The sequence below is a fragment of the Patiria miniata genome, unplaced genomic scaffold (genome assembly GCF_015706575.1).
Source record: "Patiria miniata isolate m_02_andy unplaced genomic scaffold, ASM1570657v1 HiC_scaffold_17, whole genome shotgun sequence".
Lineage (NCBI taxonomy): Eukaryota > Metazoa > Echinodermata > Asteroidea > Valvatida > Asterinidae > Patiria > Patiria miniata.
This window is the reverse complement of record NW_024037055.1, coordinates 11,677,689-11,698,362: the sequence shown is the minus strand read 5'-3', so window position 1 is coordinate 11,698,362 and position 20,674 is coordinate 11,677,689. Positions and strand designations below refer to the sequence as shown.

Here is a 20,674-nt window from a genome sequence, read left to right as displayed (position 1 = left end):
GGTGTACATGTCCTTGGAACTGGCATTGCAGAATTTGTCAGAGTAGTATGCTTTCTTGGCACTAGCAATCAGCTGCTGTACATTATTCTTTTGAGTTAGAAACGCGTCATAGTCTGTGTCCAAACGACTTTTGCGCCATTTGCGCTCAAGCCGTCTACAGATTCGTCTTTCTTCATGGATGGTGTTGTCGTACCACGGTAGCCTGGACTTGACTGTGCGAACTCTGGTTGTGACAGGGCAGATCTCATCAAGCACAGATGTTGTGATGGACTCGTATGTTTCAGACAGAAGATTGGGATCATCTTCAGTCTGCGCAGTATCTTTGAGGCGCTCATCAAGAAGATTCTGGAACAACTCTAAGTTGATCTGTTCATATTCACGAGACGTTTTTGTTACTTTCATGGGAGGTGGTGTCTCATGTACCTTAAGATGCACTTGATAATGTGGTGGTCAGAGTACAGAACTGGATTTGTGTGCCATTCTTGAACTATGTCGTCATCGAAGTGAGAGATCAATAAATCAAGAGTATGGCCATATTTGTGAGTGGGACCAGTAATGTGTTGGTGAAAACCATAGGCAGGGAGAGTCAAGAGAAATTGCTTTGCATCCCATTTATCCGGATTATCAACATGCAAATTGAAGTCTCCCAATAGCACTAACTGACATGGGAGGATGGAAAGTTCATCAAGGAATTTCTGAAACTCTACCAAGAAGTCTGAAGTCTTGAAGCCATTGGCAGGGGATGGTGGAGGGCGATAGATGACTACAAACTGAATGGAGTTTCTCTTGTTTGTAATGCAAGTGTGTTCAAAGTTCGGGGTTTCAAGGCTGGTATGAGTAATGAGCAGATTGAGTGCCTTTTGAAAAGAACACCAATGCCGCCGCCACAATTTGATTTTCCACGGGGCACGCGAAGGAAATCATAACCTGGAGGAGTACATTCCCCAATAATGACTGTGTTGTTGTCAGCAAGCCAAGTTTCAGTTAGGAACATGATGTCAACATCGTTCTCTAAGATATAATCAACTAGTATATCAGTCTTATTGCGCAGTGAGCTGGCATTCCAGGTATGAACATTCAGATTGGTATGGGGTTTGGCTCTTGTCAGTGGAATGAGGTTCGGAGGATTTCTCCTGGGGTGTGTTTTACTGTCAATCCTTGTATTTTGACATTTCTGTTGTTGAGTTAGTGGGGCCGAACCAACAAGATATCTGAGGTTGCGGTGATCGATAGTTATGGGCCTACTTACTCCACCTCGCTTTCCACGACGACGCCATCGCTTTCGTCTTCCGATCTTAGCAGACATCTGACCTTGACAATGATGAGTCTCGCATGGCTGACGCAGAAGGTTGAGGGAGTCTAGAGTCTGGCAGCTTTCAGCCGAAAGAGGACATTTTGAGAAGTTGGTTCTCGATCCGTGCAAAAAGCTGGCTGCATATTGAATACGTGGCAAAACCAATGTCGATGACGGATGCGTAGTCTTGATGGGGAGATTATCATGCCTCATGATTGTTAAGCACTGGACCGGCTGATTCACAGTGGGGAGATCCGTGCCTTTCAATAGGATGACAGATGTCAAGACAAAAGGATGAGCTGACAATAGAGAACTGGTGTCTCTGGCTGATGTGTATGTAGGTATACTCGAGTATTGGTACAAACAGGATACCAACATCAACCCTAAAATTCCTCCAACTGGTAGCTGGTAGTCGAATCCAGATGACCTCATAGTGCTCTATGGATCTAATTGGGCACGTTTGTAGAAACTGACCGGTAAAAATACCAACATTGAGGAAAAATATGGAGATTTTTCTAGAGACTGGTGGTGAAAGCTGCCATACGGCGCTGCACACACATATGGTCATGATGGTTCACAGTGCACCACACAGTTTCACAGTGCACCACACTTAGGACCTCACATATCAGGGTACGTCGGGTAACCGGAAGCAGAACTTTTTTGTTCAGCCTAGGCACCGTCGATATCGTATTTTGGCCGATACTGATATATCGGGTTTTTTTATCGATATTATCGATATATCGATATTTTATTCATTTTAATTTTCAAATTATTATAACAGGCGTGAATTGCACGTGCACGGGATTTACTTTTTCGCTCACTTAAAAAAAATAGCTGACACCGAATCTGCGTGGGGACGTATTAAGTCGTGAACCCCAAACACGACGGGTGATGTGGTCAATGACAACACCAGACCCTTAACTTACAGATCTCACGACATCTGCTAAATTGTGCTAGAGTGGTTTCGGAATCTATATCATACAGTACACCTTTCCAGTCACAATAACAAAAAGTGAAATTCATTTTTTGCACCAAAATGTCCAGGATAGTGCAACAGATGTCAAATAGTGGTTCTGCACTATCTTTCTTAAATTTTGTACACATAAAGTCTGAAATGTTCAATCAATCATTGTTATTTTAGATATTATCAACGAATTATGTTTTTTTAGAGTAGCCAATGCATATTTATAATTATGCAAATAAGGGTGGAGTTTGCAGACCGATGTCAATGGAGAATACATTTAACTGCAACTGATTACCAAGGGGCTCTGAGTACTGGTATGGGAAGGGCAATGAAGCGGGCCTACAAACTTCCTACCGACGTGGTGTTGCTAGGCAACTGTATATCCATGGTGACAGTGCATTTTAAAGGGGCTACTGATTGATGGGGCATTTTTTTTCTGGCGAGAGCGTGGGAAAATACAAGACAACGGAACTCCTTCAAACCGCTACATATAAGCAAATCAATTCCCACGCCATCATCCATATCAATTTTCTAAGCGGCACTACCTTCATTTTAATCTGCGAGAGCGTGTGGGAAAATACAAAACGATGCAACTTCTTCAAATTGCTAAATATAAGTAAACCAAATTTCTCGTCTTTCGGGAAGTCCAACCTCACAATAAAGGATCATGTTTCTATATTGTTCAACTATTATCACCTTGTTTTGCTGATGAGAATGTTGGGGAAATGTCGAACAAACAACTCAAAGAAAAACCATTAATTAATTTTCTAACTCTTTAATTCCAATTTTGGATTTCTTTTATTTCAACCAATCACGGCACCGGGAAAAAGCAGCGAGTAAGACAAACACCGAAAATTATCTAGGCCAAGCAATTCCCATGCCAGTCTCTGTATTTTTCTTGACCCGCCTTTAGTTTCAACAGCCAAAAATTACTGACATGAGAAAACAGGAAAATACATGTATTTGACAACTTCACGATTTCAAAAGCACAACTCCATTACTTTGAGACCGTGAATTCCAGCAAATATCAACAGAAAGTTCTGCCGCTCGGCATTTCGTAACGTATATATTCTCAATCAAAAACAAAACTGACGCCGGGATTCGGTATTTTAATTCCGAAATGGTGGAAATGCTGGTAAATTGTTCTAAGGGTACACCCCTAGACCGTAATGGTGTGATCCAATTCACTTTGGCGACATGTTCTAGCGTCCGTATTACGTAGGTTGCCTACATGGGATGGATACACGCTGCCGTGCATAGCGATATCATCAGCACGTGGTGCTAGTCTACATGTACGTACGTTTGGTTAGCAAATAATTCTCTGTTTTGGAGGATAAATTTGGTGATATTTTCGAGGCAAAGTGTACGCGAATTTTGAGTGCGAGACTGAGATAGGTGACTGAATTTATTCTTCAAATGTCCCCGTATACGCCGCCTGGAATATAAGCTACAGGGACATTTTTCACTCAGTGTGAGAACCGACGTAAGCCGTGGCTTATCCAAAATTAGGGTAATGTGACGATGCACTTTCGTATTTTTTAATAAAGTTCGTTCCTCAGTAGCGATATTTTCGATATGTTTTTCACAAATAATGAAAGGTTTGCGGAAACACCATGTGCGAATAATTTCTCAACTAAGAGAATGGTTCTGAAAAGAACCAGAGGTATAAACTAGACGTTCCGGTCAGTATGCTCTGACCGTCTTCAGGAGGATGCCAAGTAGACAGGATCCTAGAACAAGCTTATTGCCCACTGAAGTGGAACAGTAGGGTTGCAGTGTCAGTAGAGGGAGGACCTAGGGTATAGGAGACCCATCAGTCTAAGGTGGTAGCTGAGGACCTAGGGTATAGGAGACCCATCAGTCTGGAGAAGTGGGAGCCAGATGTCGTTGAGGTGAAACCCGATGTCTTGCGGAACTGTGTTGTGCTTGCGGATCTCGATGGCTTCCCGTATGCGTCTTGGATGCCAGAACTGGATCGGTACGATGAGTTCAGCCGCATCCCAATCAACTTTGTGGTCGTTGATGTGGGAATGTTTGACAATGGCCGATTTGTCAAAATCCCCTCGCCGTCCATGTGCTCTGTGTTCCTTGAGCCTAGTGGGAAGGTTCCGACTGGTTTCGCCGATGTAGACTTTGCCGCATTCACATGGAATGCGGTAGACTCCCGCCTTGGAAGAGGAGTCCTGCTTGTCCTTGTGAGTATGGAGGCTGCCTTGGAGCTTGTTGCCAGATGAGTGGTACACCTTGACGCCAGCTTGTCGGAGGATGCGTTGCAGATGATGATAAGCTGGACCTATGTAAGGAAGAGTGACTGAGGGAGATACAGTGGAAGGACCTTGGGTATAGGATATTTTCAATATCGATGTTTTGGAAGTTTCGATATTTTCGATATTTTCAATATTTCTCCAAAATCCGATATTTTTCGATATATCGATATTACCACATAACTAACATCGTCGATATCGATATCAAACCAATATCGATAATATCGATATATCGACGGTGCTTACCGGTAGTTCAGCCTTAAGAAGTGCCGCACTGAAAGTTAAGTTTTTAATATCTGGTGCAGCAAACTTTTACCCATGGGAACTAAGTTGACTTTCAACAGGCCTTTCAGTCTGGCAACCACCACTGAACAGGTTCTTTCTAAAGAATACATGTACAGTAGGACATTGCTGGCTTTATGCTCAAACAAGATCTGTGGTTTGACATTGCTCAAGAACATTTCTTAGACAAAACAGTATAATGTCAGTTTGTGATTTTTCTGCAGGATATACGTAATGCAATGACAGGCGGCTGGGAAACTTTGACCACTGTAGCCTTGGCAACCATCTTTATTACTCTTGCAGGATTTCGTGTGCTCCTCATCAAACTGTCTGCAAATCAAGGTATGATTTTTTTCCCTCAACTGTTCAGTAAGAGGTTATTGTGATAATGACTTGAAAGGAAACCCTGTAACAGTGAGTCAAAGTTTAAATGGTTCATTAAAAAAAAATTGTTTTGTAAGCACTCCTCAGACAAAAATAAATGTGGCTGGAGTGAAATTTGTTGAAATGATGGCATGATCATTTTGATACTTGCATTTAAGATAATTGGAATTTATTCACTTCTGATTTAAAGTAGAGCTCATTTCCCTATGTACAGGAACAACATGTTTTTACTTAATTAATTACACATGTACACGTATGTAAAATACATAAGGTACAAATTTCAACATTTTTTTTAGTCGGGCATGTTAGGGATATTTTGGTTCAGATTCTAACAAAAGCACCACATTCAGCCCACATGTCGTCCATACCATAAATTTTGGACAAGCGCCAAAACGGATGCCCTACAGGGCCGCCAAATTGGCAAAGTCCAATGTTACCGCCAACCAGGTCAAAGGTTAATCAAGCTAAACGAGCTAGAATCTTAAATAATACCAATTTTCAGGTGTTTTGGGGGTCCAGCAATCTGAATCTGATGTTATTTTAATGTTTTGAGGCAAGACAGATGTCCCAAGGGACGGCCATATTGGCAATATCCAAAATGTTTGCCACATATCACAGTTAAAAAAATTAAAAAGCTAAAATCATAAATAATACCACCTTAAATGTTTTTTTTCGGTAACAGAATCTGAATCTGATGTAAGTTTAATGATTCGAGGCAAGACGGGTGCCCTATATGGCCACCATGTTAGAAAAAAAACAATATGGCCGCCACCCAGGTTGGAGGTCTTCGCAGTTAAAACAATACAACTTTAGGGGTTTTTGAGGTCGAAATATCTGCTTCTGATGTTACTTTAATGATTTGAGGTCAAGTTTACTACTCGAGGTCATTTGGGTCAAACTCAGTGTGTCATTCCATAGAAAAACCTTTCCAATTATTAGCTGTACTGGTACATGTTGCAAAGTTTGATATCCCTACACATACCCATAGAAACAATCTTAAATTTGAGCGAGAAAATTGTCTTAAGTTACCGTATTTTGAGGATGTATAGGTGCGTGTGGTGTGCCCGCCATGCTGAGGATGGGTGGTCCTATCAGCCAACGGCAGTTTCATTGTCTTCACCACCCAAGATGTTAACAGATTTATAAGCAAGGCACAGGGCAACTTCTCTCTTGCTGAGTTCCAGTTATATGACCAGATCGTAAACTACCATTTCTCGCATAAGAACCCAGCAGTGAAGTGGGCTCCCATCAAGCTTGACCCCTCCAACACATCGACTCCAAAGCTACCGTACTCGTACGTGATCCAGCCTCCCCCAATTGAACTCACGTTTTTGCACCCAGACTTGACAAGCGAAGTCAGACCATCCCTTGATGTGCGAGTTAACAAGGTCAAGGAAGGATGAGGCTTGGATGGCACATGTAGGCCTACCAGCTTGCTGAAGCAAGGCACGTTTGCAGATGGTGACATCATCCACCTGGTTGGAATACAATAAACTCAGTGCTAGCGAACAATGAGTCGGCGAAGCCCCATTCCCAAACCGGCATCTACGTCCTATTCCTAGACAAGGCTGCATCCCCATCTTCAATGATCGCGATGCACGCGATGGAACTAGTAACGATGCAGGGCACTGAATTCCTCAACCCAGGCCAGACCAGCATTTTTGGATCAGTCACTCAGTCACTTGTATGATATCATCAAACTACTCTCAATACCACCATTTTTTAGGAGAAGACAAGTTTTTTTCCTTTATGATGGGTGTGCAGCTTGCTGCACATTGAAGACAAGATTCATCAATATAATAGGGAAGCACCTGCCTCACTCTAGGAGGGCCACTGTCCTTTCTAAGGCTGAGGTCCTGACATTCGCTCACAGTATGAACTCAATGAGCATCACATCAGCCGCATGAGGTACGCCCATTAAGTCTCTCTCATGTCACTTTACCTGGTCAAATAGACCTCCTACTCAGAGCATTGCAAGAATGTAATGGGCACACCGGAGTCATTCGATATGTGAGCCACTGAGCCTGAAGGATTGAGAGTCACTGCGATCTGGGATGAAGTTCAACAATTTTCACTGCCTCAATGCACCCAGAGGCCGCACAGCTGCTGCCAAACACACCACGGTCGTGGTGATTTATGGCAGCAATTATCCACATGGATATGTGTCGCTCAACGTTGTACCATTTCTGGAGGCCCAAATGACAAGTAGTACCCAACTTTTTTGGATAATTACCCTGAGAAAAATAACCCCAAAACTAGCACGCAGCAACAATCTGGGAATGGCCCACAGAAAATGAGTTGGCTATGGCAGAGCTCCAATCCCTAAGCATGAATGGAACAGCGGCCTCCTAAGAAAACAAAAGAGCTATTCTCATTCAGCAGCACAGATCTCCAAGACATGGTCGGAAAGCAACTCTTTATCGAGTGCCTGCTTAGAGACCGTGCTCTCCAACAAGCATTGTGACATCACAACACCTCAGCCGTGAAACCATTCCGAGGCGGACAACAGGATCTTCCTGCATCTGGCATTTGCGGTAGAGCAAGGTCCTACAATGGCGTATGTTCGCGCAGTGGACAGCGATGTTGTGGTTTTGCCAATCCATTTTTAGCTGCGGACAGAAGCTCAATCGCTGTGTTTCTCTGTTTATTGGTTAGTAACATTCGGTGTTGCATGGGTATTAAACATTGTAGCCCTTAATGCTGGCTGATAGCGGTAACCACCATTCAATTCAAGGCGATAATTAATCTGTGGTACCGCAATAGCCGTGTACCACTGCTTTATATAGCAGCTCTCATTCATAGACAAAGGTACAACAGCCAAATGCCTGCACGTACACAGTCCACACAAAATGCAAAAAAAAGTTGTTGTCTGCAGCTTCCGAGATCATTTCAAGCTTGTTTAAAGGTCCTCAGCCTGTTGGAGCACTTGGTGGGTTTCGGTAGTGGTAAAAAGTACAGTGACATACTAGTCCATATTATCTACTCCAATCTCGGTCCGACAAAGTCCTTGGCACTACCCCTGTCCCACAGCCTAAACAGGGTGTGACACGACTTGCTTCGCCATACTCATGCAGAGCAAGGGGTGTGGTGCAGCTGCAGGTGTCAAAGGGGCCAGACATCGCCTCTTCACTACTGGAAGCAGCTTGCTGGAAGCATCCGAGCTACTGGCTGTGCTGTTTCAACAAGTAAAGCAACCACTAGGCCACCTCGGTCCAGCAGGAAATTCCTGACTTCAGTGAGTGGGGCTGGCACAAAGATGGTACCAGTACATGGTAACCACTATGGACCACACTCTCAATGTTGGGTCATTGGCGTGTGCCATTCTCGTGCACTGAGGCTGCCTCATGCAAGGGAAACATGTGCAAATGCAAAGCACTGGGGTCCTATATGCAAGATCCTGTACAAGAAAAAAGAAAAAAACTTTTATTTTAAACCCAGTTTCACATTTTTATTACAGATTATACATTTAAGGATGAGAAATTAACAAAGAAAACCCAATTTTATCACACATTTTTTGAGAAATCATGTCGTAAAGTGAAAAATATTTTTTTACCACAAAGAACTCAAAAAATTTGGTAAAGTTTAAAAATTGATTGCTATTAATGCAATTAGAGATATTTCAATCATAACCTTATTTCTAGCATGTATGATAGTCTTAATCTCTGAAACATATGTAAATTCACAGCCGTCATCCATTTTTAGATGTCAAAAAGCAGCATTTTATGCCTTTTTTTTTGGGTCAATGTAGCGTGAGTAACCAAAAAGATATAAAAGTTTTTTCTCACCAACATTTCTAATGAATTAAAGTTTGGTATTTAGGATTACATGTATTATTCTGTGCATGAACATAGATATAAATATAAGTGTTTTGTTGACGCTAATACACGCATTTAAGAATAAAAGGCAACTAAATTTGGTAACATGAGTAACTTTTGTAATGTGAGTAACCAAAAATGTAACGTGAGTAACCAAGTTTATTATCTCAAGTCACCCAAACTATGCCCAAACTGACTTTTGCTGGATAATGTTGATTTTGTTGATAACTGATCATCTAAAACCAAAGAACCTCAAGCATTAAAAATACTTTTAAGGATATTTTATCCTGTTTATGGTGCAAAATGGTCTTTGAGACAGCATAATTTTGAAATTGAATCTAATTACAGTATTTTATCAAGTGTAAATATTGTTTAATGGAATAAGGAAGACACCTGTACGTCCTTACATTGAAATTAAAATGTTTGTTTGCAACAAAAGCTCAATTACATTACATGTAGGCACTTCACACTAAGCTACCAGTACAGTGGTATGCCCTGCACCCGATTTCACGAAGCGCTGCGACGCGTCACAACTCGAGTTACGATGTGTAACACGTCGCAACTCGCGATGCGGGAAATTCCATTTCACGAAAGTTGCGATGTGTTAAAGGCGTCGTAAGTTCCTTGACAACGGCTTAAAACACGTCGCAAGTTACGACGTGTCTAGTGGTCGTCGCAAAATAAGAAGAGTCATTTCTAAGGCAGTTTTATGCCATAAACATGACATTAACGAGAATATAATACCGAGGCAATGTGTGTAAAGTTGTAAATAGAAAATTCATTGAATAATTATGAATTAGACCGTAATATGAGTTGAAATTTCAAAGTAGCTATACAGTCCAATGAGACCTTGTTTTTCTTCAAAATTGCATCGCACGGCCGCCATTTTGTTTTACGTTTTAACAGATTTCGAGCTGAGATCCGACGACTCTTTGCTGAATATCAGACGACTATTTACTGTACGCTGACTAAATACGTGTACATAAAACAGTCACCGAGTTGTGCTATAAATACACCTACGACGCGTTGCACTTACGACGTGTTTTGTGAAATGGATCGCAGGACGCGTCGCAGCTGCGACGCATCGTAGAGATACGACGCGTCGCATCGCTGCGATGCATCTTAAGTTACGAAGAGTTTGATGAAATCGGGTGCTGGAACCCACTCTCCACACCATATTCTGTGCTATAGCGGCATACATTAAGTTTTAGCAGACTCTCAGAAAATGGAAGTTTGTTCTGATGGCTCAGCATTAGTTAAAAAAAACACCTAAATTACAGCTGGACTTAAGAGGAAACATCAAATTCCTGATAGGGGATCAGTATGCACTGTAATAGTATCAGAATAATATCAGATGAAAACCTTTATCTTGGAGTACATGTACTTGCCATTGGAGATCCAAAATGCAAATTTAAGTCAGAGTTTTGAGTAGTTCTGATGCCTATTGGGTAGAAAAATACTAATTATGATAATTTAGTCAAAAAAAATCATGCCATAAAATTCTGAGATGGGTCGGACAAAATTTAACGTGAGTAACCGTAATGTGAGTAACCATGTTTTTTTGTGGATTGCAAAAAAATGGAAGGTTCTAGAGGATTTGTTTTACTCTTATTATGTGTGCTCCATGGCATGGTCTTTTATCAATTTAAAAGAAATTGCCACAGGTTGCCTGTTTGAGGACACTTTTTGATCAAAGCATGGTTGGTTTTTATGCATGTCCGAAAATGTAACGTGAGTAACCGATTTTGTGTGTCTTGTTTATCATACATAACACATTTTTCTGGATGTCATCTTTGGTGCTTAGGTACATGTAGGTCTAGGTCTACTCTATCTACCATGGGGATAACAGTTATTAAACCTTTTCGATATTAATTACAGCCCAAGGAAACTCAAAAGTACATCAAAAACGTAATGTGAGTAACCGTGGAAATGCCCAGTAGAGTACAGTACATGTATTCATTTCTGGCATCATAGAGGGCGAGCCAGAATCACTGGTACATGTGCATGTTGTTGTTAAACAGTACCAGCCCCAGTCCCCCCCCCCCCCCCCCCCACAGCCCCAGCCCCCCACTGTTTGATTTATGGAGGCCAAGTGTCCGGAGAAAAACATTTGTCCACGGATGTGCAAGTGCCCTTTTTAAAGAAATTTTTAAATCCCCCCCCCAATAAAAATGCTAAAACAATAGAAATCTTTTGAATGTAGTAACTTCAGAAATACTTTACTCAGGAACTTGAAATTTGGTTTGTGGGTTGTTCTTGTTAGTCTTAAGAAGCATATTGCTTTTAGGGTGACAGTTCAAAGGTCAAGGTCACTATTGCTAAAGGGCAGTTTCACGGGAAAGGTTGCAAAAAAGTCTCACGGGGGGTCAAAAATGAAACTTGTATCCATAAAACATGTTTATTTGTTGAAAGTACATACATAAAGGTATTAGAAAATGTTAAAGTCAAGGCTTAAACATTTTTTCGTTTCAATTTTAAGGCACTTTACACTTTGCAGACCATAAAATTTGTCAAATAAAGGTAGGTATTATAAACTACTAATTCCACATCTCAAACATGCTTAGAGTTGCTTTAAAATGATTGACAGTCATCACAGTAGTCATGTCTTGAATATTAATGCACTCTAGGCTATGAAAAAACCACGTTATTTCATATACTGACAAAAAATTCAATTTTATAGCTCTCTTTTCCTTGAAACACAAACTTTCATTTCTGTTTTACAGAAAACCATGTAGCCTGCTGATTATTAATTTGCACTTTTGTCCAAGGGCTGTATACATGGTAGAACAATTGGCAAAGAAATTGTGTTTATAGTGTGCTGCGTTATAGAGTTACCGTGGTCTTTATAATTGCTATGAAAAGGGTTTACTTTGTTCAGGAAAGGACAACGATTTTAACAATTACTACATTCAGTCAAGTCTGATCTTATGAAGCAACATTACAAGAAATATAACCATAAAACTAGAGTTGGGAGGCTATACATGTGTGAGGCAGATCAGTTTGTACCTTGTTATTGCTCCACCTAACTAAATTTACGTTCAGGAAAGGACATACTATTTAACAATGTTTAGCATACTGGTAGCACCGTGCATTTCCTGCATGACAATAAAGTTAGTCTGAAGTAATGTCCATTCAAATGATTATAATTATTGCTGGTGAAAACATAATTTTGTATTGAGACACAGATATACATGTACATGTACATGCCCCACAAAGAAATGCCTAGATAATTACACTGTACTATCCAGTGAAAAAAAAAATTCAGTCAGCATGGTGCTTTTTACAAAATGGGATCTAAGGAATACCGGTAGGCACATCAAGCTCAAAACAGTTTAAAGAATTTGTACACACGTACAGTGCATGTATGCACGGAGGAAGGTTCTTGTGTATCTGTACTTGTTCCTTGTTACCGTAAATGTTTCAAACATGTTCAGGAAAGGACACACATTTTAACAAGGATCAACATACAAGTTGTGCATGATCAGTGCATGATAAGCTTGACTGTACCATTTTTCATAGCAATTAAACTAATGAAATGGCTGCACACAGGAGAGTTGTTAAAACAGTGCAGTACAATGTATAACAGATGTTGTTAAACTTGTTAAAAAAAAAAGAGTCCTATCCTGAACACTTGAATACACAGAAACTAGACTAAAACAGTAAATTTTGATTACATTTACTCAAACTCATGTGTGTTTTTTTGTGGAAGGGATGGTTTTAAACTGTAAATTAGCCAATTCCTGACAAATATTGGATTTAAGTGTGACTTGTAAAGATAAATGTATATATGCATATGCTTAGTCATATTGTGTGTAAACATGAGTGAGTAAATGACCTGTAAGAACAAAACATTAACACTTTCTTGCCATTTAGTTGGTTTTAATTTTAGAACATAAACTTTACAGACAATATAAGCAGAAACTTCATCAAATTTCTGCAACCATGGTTTTGCCCAGCACTCTGTTAAACTATATGTTCAGGAGAGGACAATGCAGTTTAACGACAATGTCATGACAGCAAGCAAGGTTTGAGTCTGATTCTTTTTGTAGTCTGTTAAATCCAGGCGCGGTTCTACGGGGGGGCTAGGGGGGGCTGTAGCCCCCCCTAAATTTTGTCTAGCGCCCCCCCCCCCCCCCCCAAAAAATAAATTCCGTAAAAAAAATTTGCATTAGCAAAAAGAAGGCCTAAGTGTCTGGAAAAAATAACCGGTCAACATTTCAGCACGCCTCCCTGAAAAAAATTCTGGATCCACCGTGCTAGCCCCCCAAAAATATTGGTTCTAGAACCGCGCCTGGTTAAATCTAGTAAGTACACCCCTAGGTACATGTTTATGTCAAAAAAGTTTTATCTCTGACTTCCTATAAAAAAAGGGGGGCCATGTTCAGGAGAGGACATTTTTAACAAACATTTGCATGGCATATGCGACTGCTGCTGTATCAAATTTACTTGTGATTATCCAATTCCTATCTTTTTATACTTGATTACTGGAGTGTGTAGCATCATGTTGACAGGCAATAAGTTGTGTATTCTTTCTTTTAATTCTGGAAAAAAATACCATGTTCAGGAAAGGACATTTTGAAAAAAACGTTTAACAAACACATCAATGTCTCACTCAAAACGGCATTACAAAAGAACGAGTTGGCCAATCTTAATGAAATTTGGTGTACATATTGTTGGGACATACTTCAATGTCCTTGCAAGTCTGGGTGGTTCCCATGGCATTTATTTTTAATTCTCATCAATTGCAGTTTCTAGAAAATGTGAATGAGACTCCAAATCTTGTGCTTTAGCACCCATGTGAGCTTATAATTTGAAAACCGTAATGCGTAGAGCTGCACATTTTTTTCTGGAGACTGCTACAACATGACGGTCCTTGTGAGACAAAAACCAGCAAATTCCAACAAAGTCTCCTATGAAATATAGCATCGATTTCCTATTTTTCATTTTGCAACCTTTCCCGTGAAACTGCCCTAAAAACAATAGAAATCTTGGCAACGCGATAACTTCAGAAATAGGCCTACTTTACTTAATAACTTGAAATTTGGTTTGTGGGTTGTTCTTGTTAGTCTTAAGAAGCATGTTGCTTTGGGGGAGACAGGTCAAAGGTCAAGGTCACTATTGCTAAAATAATAAAAATCTTGTCAACGCGATAACTTGAAAAAAATGCTTTACTTGGGAACTTGAAATTTGGTTTTGTCGGTTGTTCTTGGTAGTCTTAATAAGCCTTTTGCTTTTGGGGCCGACAGGTCAAAGGTCAGGATCACTATTGCTAAAACAATAGAAAAATATCTTCCATTTTGGTTAGGGACACTGACTTAATAACAAACTGCTAGCATGCCAGGGGGATTGCGCAAGTCTTACTTGCAGTATTTTTAAAACTGCGATTGACCTCTGACCTGGGTAGCAGCCATATAGGATTGTTCAAATATGGCAACCCCGTAGGGCCTCCGTCTTGCATCAAATCATTTAAATAACATCACATTCAGATTCGTTGACACCAAATCCCCTCCAAAGTTGTATTACTAATGACTCCAGCTAGTTTAGTTTTTACCCCTCAGCCGAGAGGCTCGAGGGGTATTGTCATCGCCTATGTCGTCCGTCCGTCTGGCAGTTACAGCCCGATAGTCCGAAGGTTTGATAGTCAGAAGGTTCTTTAGTCCGAAGGGTCATTAGTCCAAAGGTTTGTTAGTCCGAAGGTTCAATAGTCCGAAGGTTCGATAGTCCAAAGGGCCCATTAGTCCGAAAATAGAATAAGGTTAATTAATTCGAAGGTTGGATAGTCCGAATAGATGATAAGGTTCGATAGTCCGAATAGATGATAAGGTTCGATAGTCCGAATGTACTGTAGGGTTTGATAGTCCGAATTGACAATATGGTTCGATAGTCCGAATTGAGAATAAGGTTCGATAGTCCGAATGGGCAATACGATTCGTCAGTATGACACTTCGGACTATCGGACCTTAATTGTCGATTCGGACTGTCAGACCTTATTGTCGATTCGGACTATCGAACCTTATTGTCAATTGGGAATAATGAACCTTCGGACTAATGAACCTTATTTTCGTTTAGGACTATTGAACCTTTGGACTTATTAACCTTATTCTAAATTCGGACTTTCAAACCTTCGGATAAATGAACCTTCGGACTAATGAACCTTCGGATTAATGAACCTTCGGACTATTGCATCAAATGTACAGATTAACGAACCTTATTTCATTTTCGGACTAACGAGCCCCCTCTTATGGAAATTTTGTGCATTCGGACTATCTAACCTTTGGACTAAAGAACCTTCGGACTATCGGACCTTCGGACTATCGGGCAGCCCCCATTCTGGCTGGGATGTCTGTAGGGCCGTATGTCTGTCCGTCAGGGCAGCTTAGTTTCCGGATAATAACTTGAGTTAGAAATGTTACTTACACTACATGTGGCTAAAAGATTGCGGCTAAGCATCAACCACTGATGAATTACTTTGACATGTTTGAGGGCCTTTACTGATGGCAGAAATTATACAGCTCAATTGCTTTTTATAGTAAAGTTCATGGGAAAATATATTTTTTTTTAAATCATTTACATGTAACTCTTATTTAATTTTTATTTTTTTTTATTTTATAGTATCACTAAAGTTGAATGCAAATCTTTTTCTTTCTCCTCTGTGTCACTGTTAGATGGGGGGTTTGACTACCTACCCGTTGCAGTCAACTTGTGTGCTGAGATCATCAAACTCCTGGTTTGCTGTATGCTTTCACTGAATACCATCACAAAAGGTATACAAATGAGTAATGATTAAATTGGAATGATAACTAGGGAATTAGTCCAATGTACATTATACATACCTGGCAACCTTTCCAAATTTAGCAGAATCATTACGAAAATACAAGCTGTCTTCAAAATTACAAATTTATTGCCTTTTGTTTCGAATTTCCACAAAATTGTTTACATTGTAAATAAGATACCGTGATTTTCTGAACCAAAACTTTGAAAAATCAGTTACTTATAAGCCGTGTCCGAAATATCTGCTACGGCTTGAAATTGCACACAAGTCAATGGGAGATGACTGTAGAGCTTAAAAACTTATTGAAAGAGTAAGACGGATAACAATCAAAAGAATCAATTTTTCCCATTAATTAATTCATCATGTAACATTGTGCCATGTGACATCATACAGAGGTGCTGGACGATAGGTCGAAAATGTCGCGGTGATACGATATTCGTAACGGTTTTGAAAAATATCAAGATATTGGTGAATTGCTTTTAAATCGACAATTTTAAACTAAACCCACACTATTCTTTAAAAACATTGGCGATACTTTCGTGTTTCCTCACAACTTCACTGATGTCATAACTTCACAACTTCAGCAAAATGTTCACCTCATTTTGGAGCAATACATACGTAAATCAAAACCGAAGTCCAAATTTCAGGATGGCTCCTGGCAATTTCAGAAATGTAAAACGTCAAAATAGCTGTAGCAAGAGCAGCTAGTATGCCATGCATGCACTGCATTTATAGTACACGGACAAAGAATGGAAACTCGCTGGTCCCATTGCACAATGTACATCATTTTTATAACGACCAAGTAACACCAGTGATTTTCCAAAATAGTACGCACGTGGGCAGACCACGTGTCTCGTGTGTGAACACATCTCACGATCGATATACGAGATATAATAATGTGTTACCACTGCTTTTGCATCTAGTACAGGATATGTAAGTAATGAATATTCATTTTGCTTGCCACACCAAATCGCAGACCTGGTTGGCCAGAAATACTCGTTCACAAAATAATTTGGGCTTCGCCTGCAGGCAGGATGGCTTTAACGTGTATTGCACCGACGGCAGGTGAGTGTTAGGCTGGGGGGAAAAAATCAGATAAAAAAAAGTCACAAATTTACCGCCGGAAATTGTCAGTTTCAAGAGGTAAAAATAAATAAATAGAATCAAACCACACGTCATTGTAAAATCACCTTCTGGTATACGCAAAGTAGGCCGTCAGCTGAAGGCTGTATCGTTCAAGTTCCACTTAAAAATTTTAAGCAACCTGATTTTTGGGTTGTACCGGTATACAGCTTTCACCACCCTAGATTTTCCCCAACTCAAAAGTTGCATTCTCACCCTGAAATTGGGCCCTGACTATTCCCGAAATTTGAGCCCCCTCAGCGCAGGAGATAAACAACAGCCACAAACTCGTGATCAGGGTCAACGCGCGCTGTGCATACGCCACACGTAGGGAATTTATCTCTGCACACAAGTTTGTAAACATGGCAGTGTCATGACACCCTGGCTGCCTGTGTCGTGTTGTTGACTTTAAAAAAGTAGGATTGACAACTTTACAAAAAGCAGATGGAGCAAATTTGCCACTTATTGACAGAAGTGAAAGGAACTGGAGGGTAGTCTAGGGGCTAGACGTTGTTATTGTTTGATACGCGATAACCAGCCGCCGCAAGAGGGCGCTATCACGGCCAACCAATATCACCCACGAAGCCGTCAGAACAACGTCTAGGGAATCTGCTTCTGGCCATGCTATGCCCACACACCTGCTTTGCCTAATATATGTAGCGCGCCTTATATGCCCTGCATAAATGCATACATATTTATAGGTCTAATCCCCTGTACCACGCCACACCGTACTGACGGTGAATGATTGAATGTACACCATACATGTACGTATGTACTGTGTAAATACTGCGATTGATAAATGGCCGAACAGTCAGCTTTTGATGAGGCTGTTGAATTCGCTGCAAAAACGTTGGGTATATCAAAACTGAAATATTAGCAAATAGCCGCTCTTCGTCAGATAGTTCGAGGCCACAACGGTTTCGTCAACCTGCCGCCCGTTCGGAAATTTATCTTCCAAAATCCAAGCAACACCATACCGATAATCATAGATTTCCTGAATACAAAACATACAAATGATGATGATGCAGCGCGAGCGCTGCAGCTGCCGGGCCCCGTCGTACACCAGCCAATAGCGTAACTTCTTAGCTACCACTACCAGACTACTGCGCAGATCTGTTTCGTGCATACACAATTGGTGCATGCGCACTAGTTTCCCCCATTTTTCAGGGGGAAAAATTAGCAGATTCCCTAGACGTTCTGACGGGTTTGTGGGTGATATTCGTTGGTCGTGATAGCGCCCTCTCGCGGCGGCAGGTTATCGCGTATTAAACAATAACAACGTCTAGCCCCTAGACTTACTGGAGGGTAGTGATAAGGAAATAGCCCTAGCTGTGGAAAATGAGGCTATTTTGACAAAAGAAATTCCCCCGTCATGTCAGGAGACTAGGGTTATCATCAGTGATCAAAAACGCTGTGGACAAAACATGATGGGGGTAGGTCGGAATGGTTTCACCCTATTATACTAATATTCTGCCTTTGGGAATGTCCACAATACTGTAAGTTTTGTAGACTATTGCATTTCAGAATTTGTGGTACTGAAAAAAGGCGTAAACCACAGTAGTCCAAGTAACTACTAGTAGTACTACAAATCAGACCATGTCCAAGTTACTGGGAAAACCATAGGTCAATGGATTTCAAAAAATATATATCTCATTGTGAAAGGGATTCAGTACAATTATGGTACAGTTGACTGATCCTTCAATCCTAGCATGGAGCAAGTTCTTAAAGTGACATTGCAATGGCTAACTAGACTTGGGAGGACCATCGTTCATCTTGAACCATGTAGAATCATTTTACAAAGCGAAGTGATTGTACTGTAGTCATTCAGGTGACCAAAATATTTTCACAGGCAGCAATGATGACTCTGATTCTGTCAGCTTGCTGCATTGTGTTAACAAGCAAGTAACAAAAGTTTAATACTGTGAGCCATTGTGGATTATTTGTCATTACCCATTGGTCCATTGATATAACTAGTGCAGTGCCCGTCTAAAATGTGCATGTTCAGGAAACGCAAATTGCTTTGCCGCTGGTATAGGTTGCATACTTGCAGAGTTTTTGGAGAACTGCCCATGCAAACAACGCACGCGATTCAATGGTGTTGGTTTCACAGGTTGAACGCACACTTACGTCAAAACTTTTGCCAAGTTTGAAGTTCGACCACCTACAATGGTCGCTCAGTCGACTGCAAAAATAATGTGCCCGTGTACATACGAAAACATAGTATGCAGTGCTATTCACCCATTGATCCATTAGTATTCACTCATACTGGACACTATATATCGCCCTGCAATGCACGTCATATTGAGCACGCGCGCTTTAGCTTAAACATGACGTAAACAATTGAAAAGAACGGCAGTGCGTGCGGGTGTCATGTTCTAAGCTATATACTGCCACGTTTGCCTCAGAAAATACTGCTTTTTGCAGCTTTTTCGAGAACCGCCGGTCCAAACAACTTCAAACTTTGCACTGCACATTCTGTTGTCCCGAAAAATATACCCGCCGATTTTCAACTTCATACGGTGCCCGGTTCTGGAGATAATCGGCGGACAGACAGACAGACAGAGATTCCTGGAATTATAGTAAGATAAAACAACAAGTGTATTTTATCTTTTGAACAATAAATATACACTCAGACTGTTGGGGGCAGGGTTTTGATGAATGGGGTGTGTGTTTGGGGGGGGGGGCGGTGGTGCTACATCAAGCCAATTCGTGGACTTCTGTTTATGAAAAATAAATGTGATTTTACCATAACCACTGGATTGAGACCATGTGGGACATTTTATTAAATAACTATTGGCGTGAAATTCTTTACTTTGACCCGGAAAGCTTTCCTTGGAAAAAAGGTTTAAAAAAATAACTGAAACATGCACAGACCATGCCTCACAATATATACCAATGTAAGTATTTAAAAAATTAAGTTCTGATTTAATATGTCTGTGATCATTGAAGAGGTTGAAGATGGATGCTACACCAACAATTATTTTATCATTATTATTGTTATTATTATTAATCATTTTTGGTAATGAAACCAAGGATTCCTCAAAAGCGCCCTAGGCACTGTAGCTCGCAAGCCTGAAGAAACCTGTGGAGAGAAGACAATGAGAAGAAATTACAGTTTTAGAGGTGGGAGGAACTACCCTTGACAAAGCAGCGACGTGACAAGCATTCTCATCAATGGGATGGGGGAGGGGGGGATAGCTGGATGTTAACAGCACATAGTCTATCTGTCTGAATACAGTTCGAGTGGCTTTTGGTTCTGGTTCGTCATGTTTGGGTATGATCTTTTATATGACCAGTCCATGTTGTACAATGCTTGACTGGGTGTTTGAAAGCTGTGTTGCTGGCAAAGAATCCTTAGGTGGAGACAATGACAATAGAGCATCTCCATTGGAGTAATAGTTTCCCCAGTTTTGTGTTGAAGCCGCCACATATAAAGGTACAGCCATCTTGCAGGTACTGTAACTGTTGAACTGAGTTCTTCATAAAGTGAGTTCAGGAGGGATGGATCATCAGCAGTGCGACTGTATGCATTGATGAATCGGCAGTTTATTAGTGTTCCATTTCGTGTTGGGATAGCGATGTTGAGTAATTCCATCTGATGTTGAGTTTTGCTACACAGTCACTTACGTATTTGTGATGATGATGTGGTCATGTACCGGTAGCTTCAGGCCAATGACAAAACCAAGTCCACGGTGTGATGCTTCCTTTTTTTTTTACATGAGCATGAATTTGTGTCCTGACTGCAAGAGGTATTCCCGTTGGGGTTTGGTTTTAGTC

The 20,674-nt window shown here is 40.7% G+C and overlaps 1 protein-coding gene across 2 annotated transcripts in view; it reads left to right on the top strand.

Moving 5' to 3' along the window:
• The window catches only part of LOC119723829 (probable UDP-sugar transporter protein SLC35A5), a 74,474-nt gene that overhangs the window by 14,984 nt on the left and 38,816 nt on the right, over positions 1-20,674 (top strand). Inside the window, exons 1-3 of one of the 2 annotated variants that reach the window (XM_038194707.1) lie at positions 4,273-4,555; positions 5,029-5,146; positions 15,669-15,767. In XM_038194707.1, the coding sequence (XP_038050635.1) occupies positions 4,535-4,555; positions 5,029-5,146; positions 15,669-15,767 (238 nt within the window). In that variant the 5' untranslated portion in view covers positions 4,273-4,534. Of the gene's footprint in view, positions 1-4,272; positions 4,556-5,028; positions 5,147-15,668; positions 15,768-20,674 lie in introns of those variants that run through there. The other variant, XM_038194708.1, reaches the window with a different exon arrangement.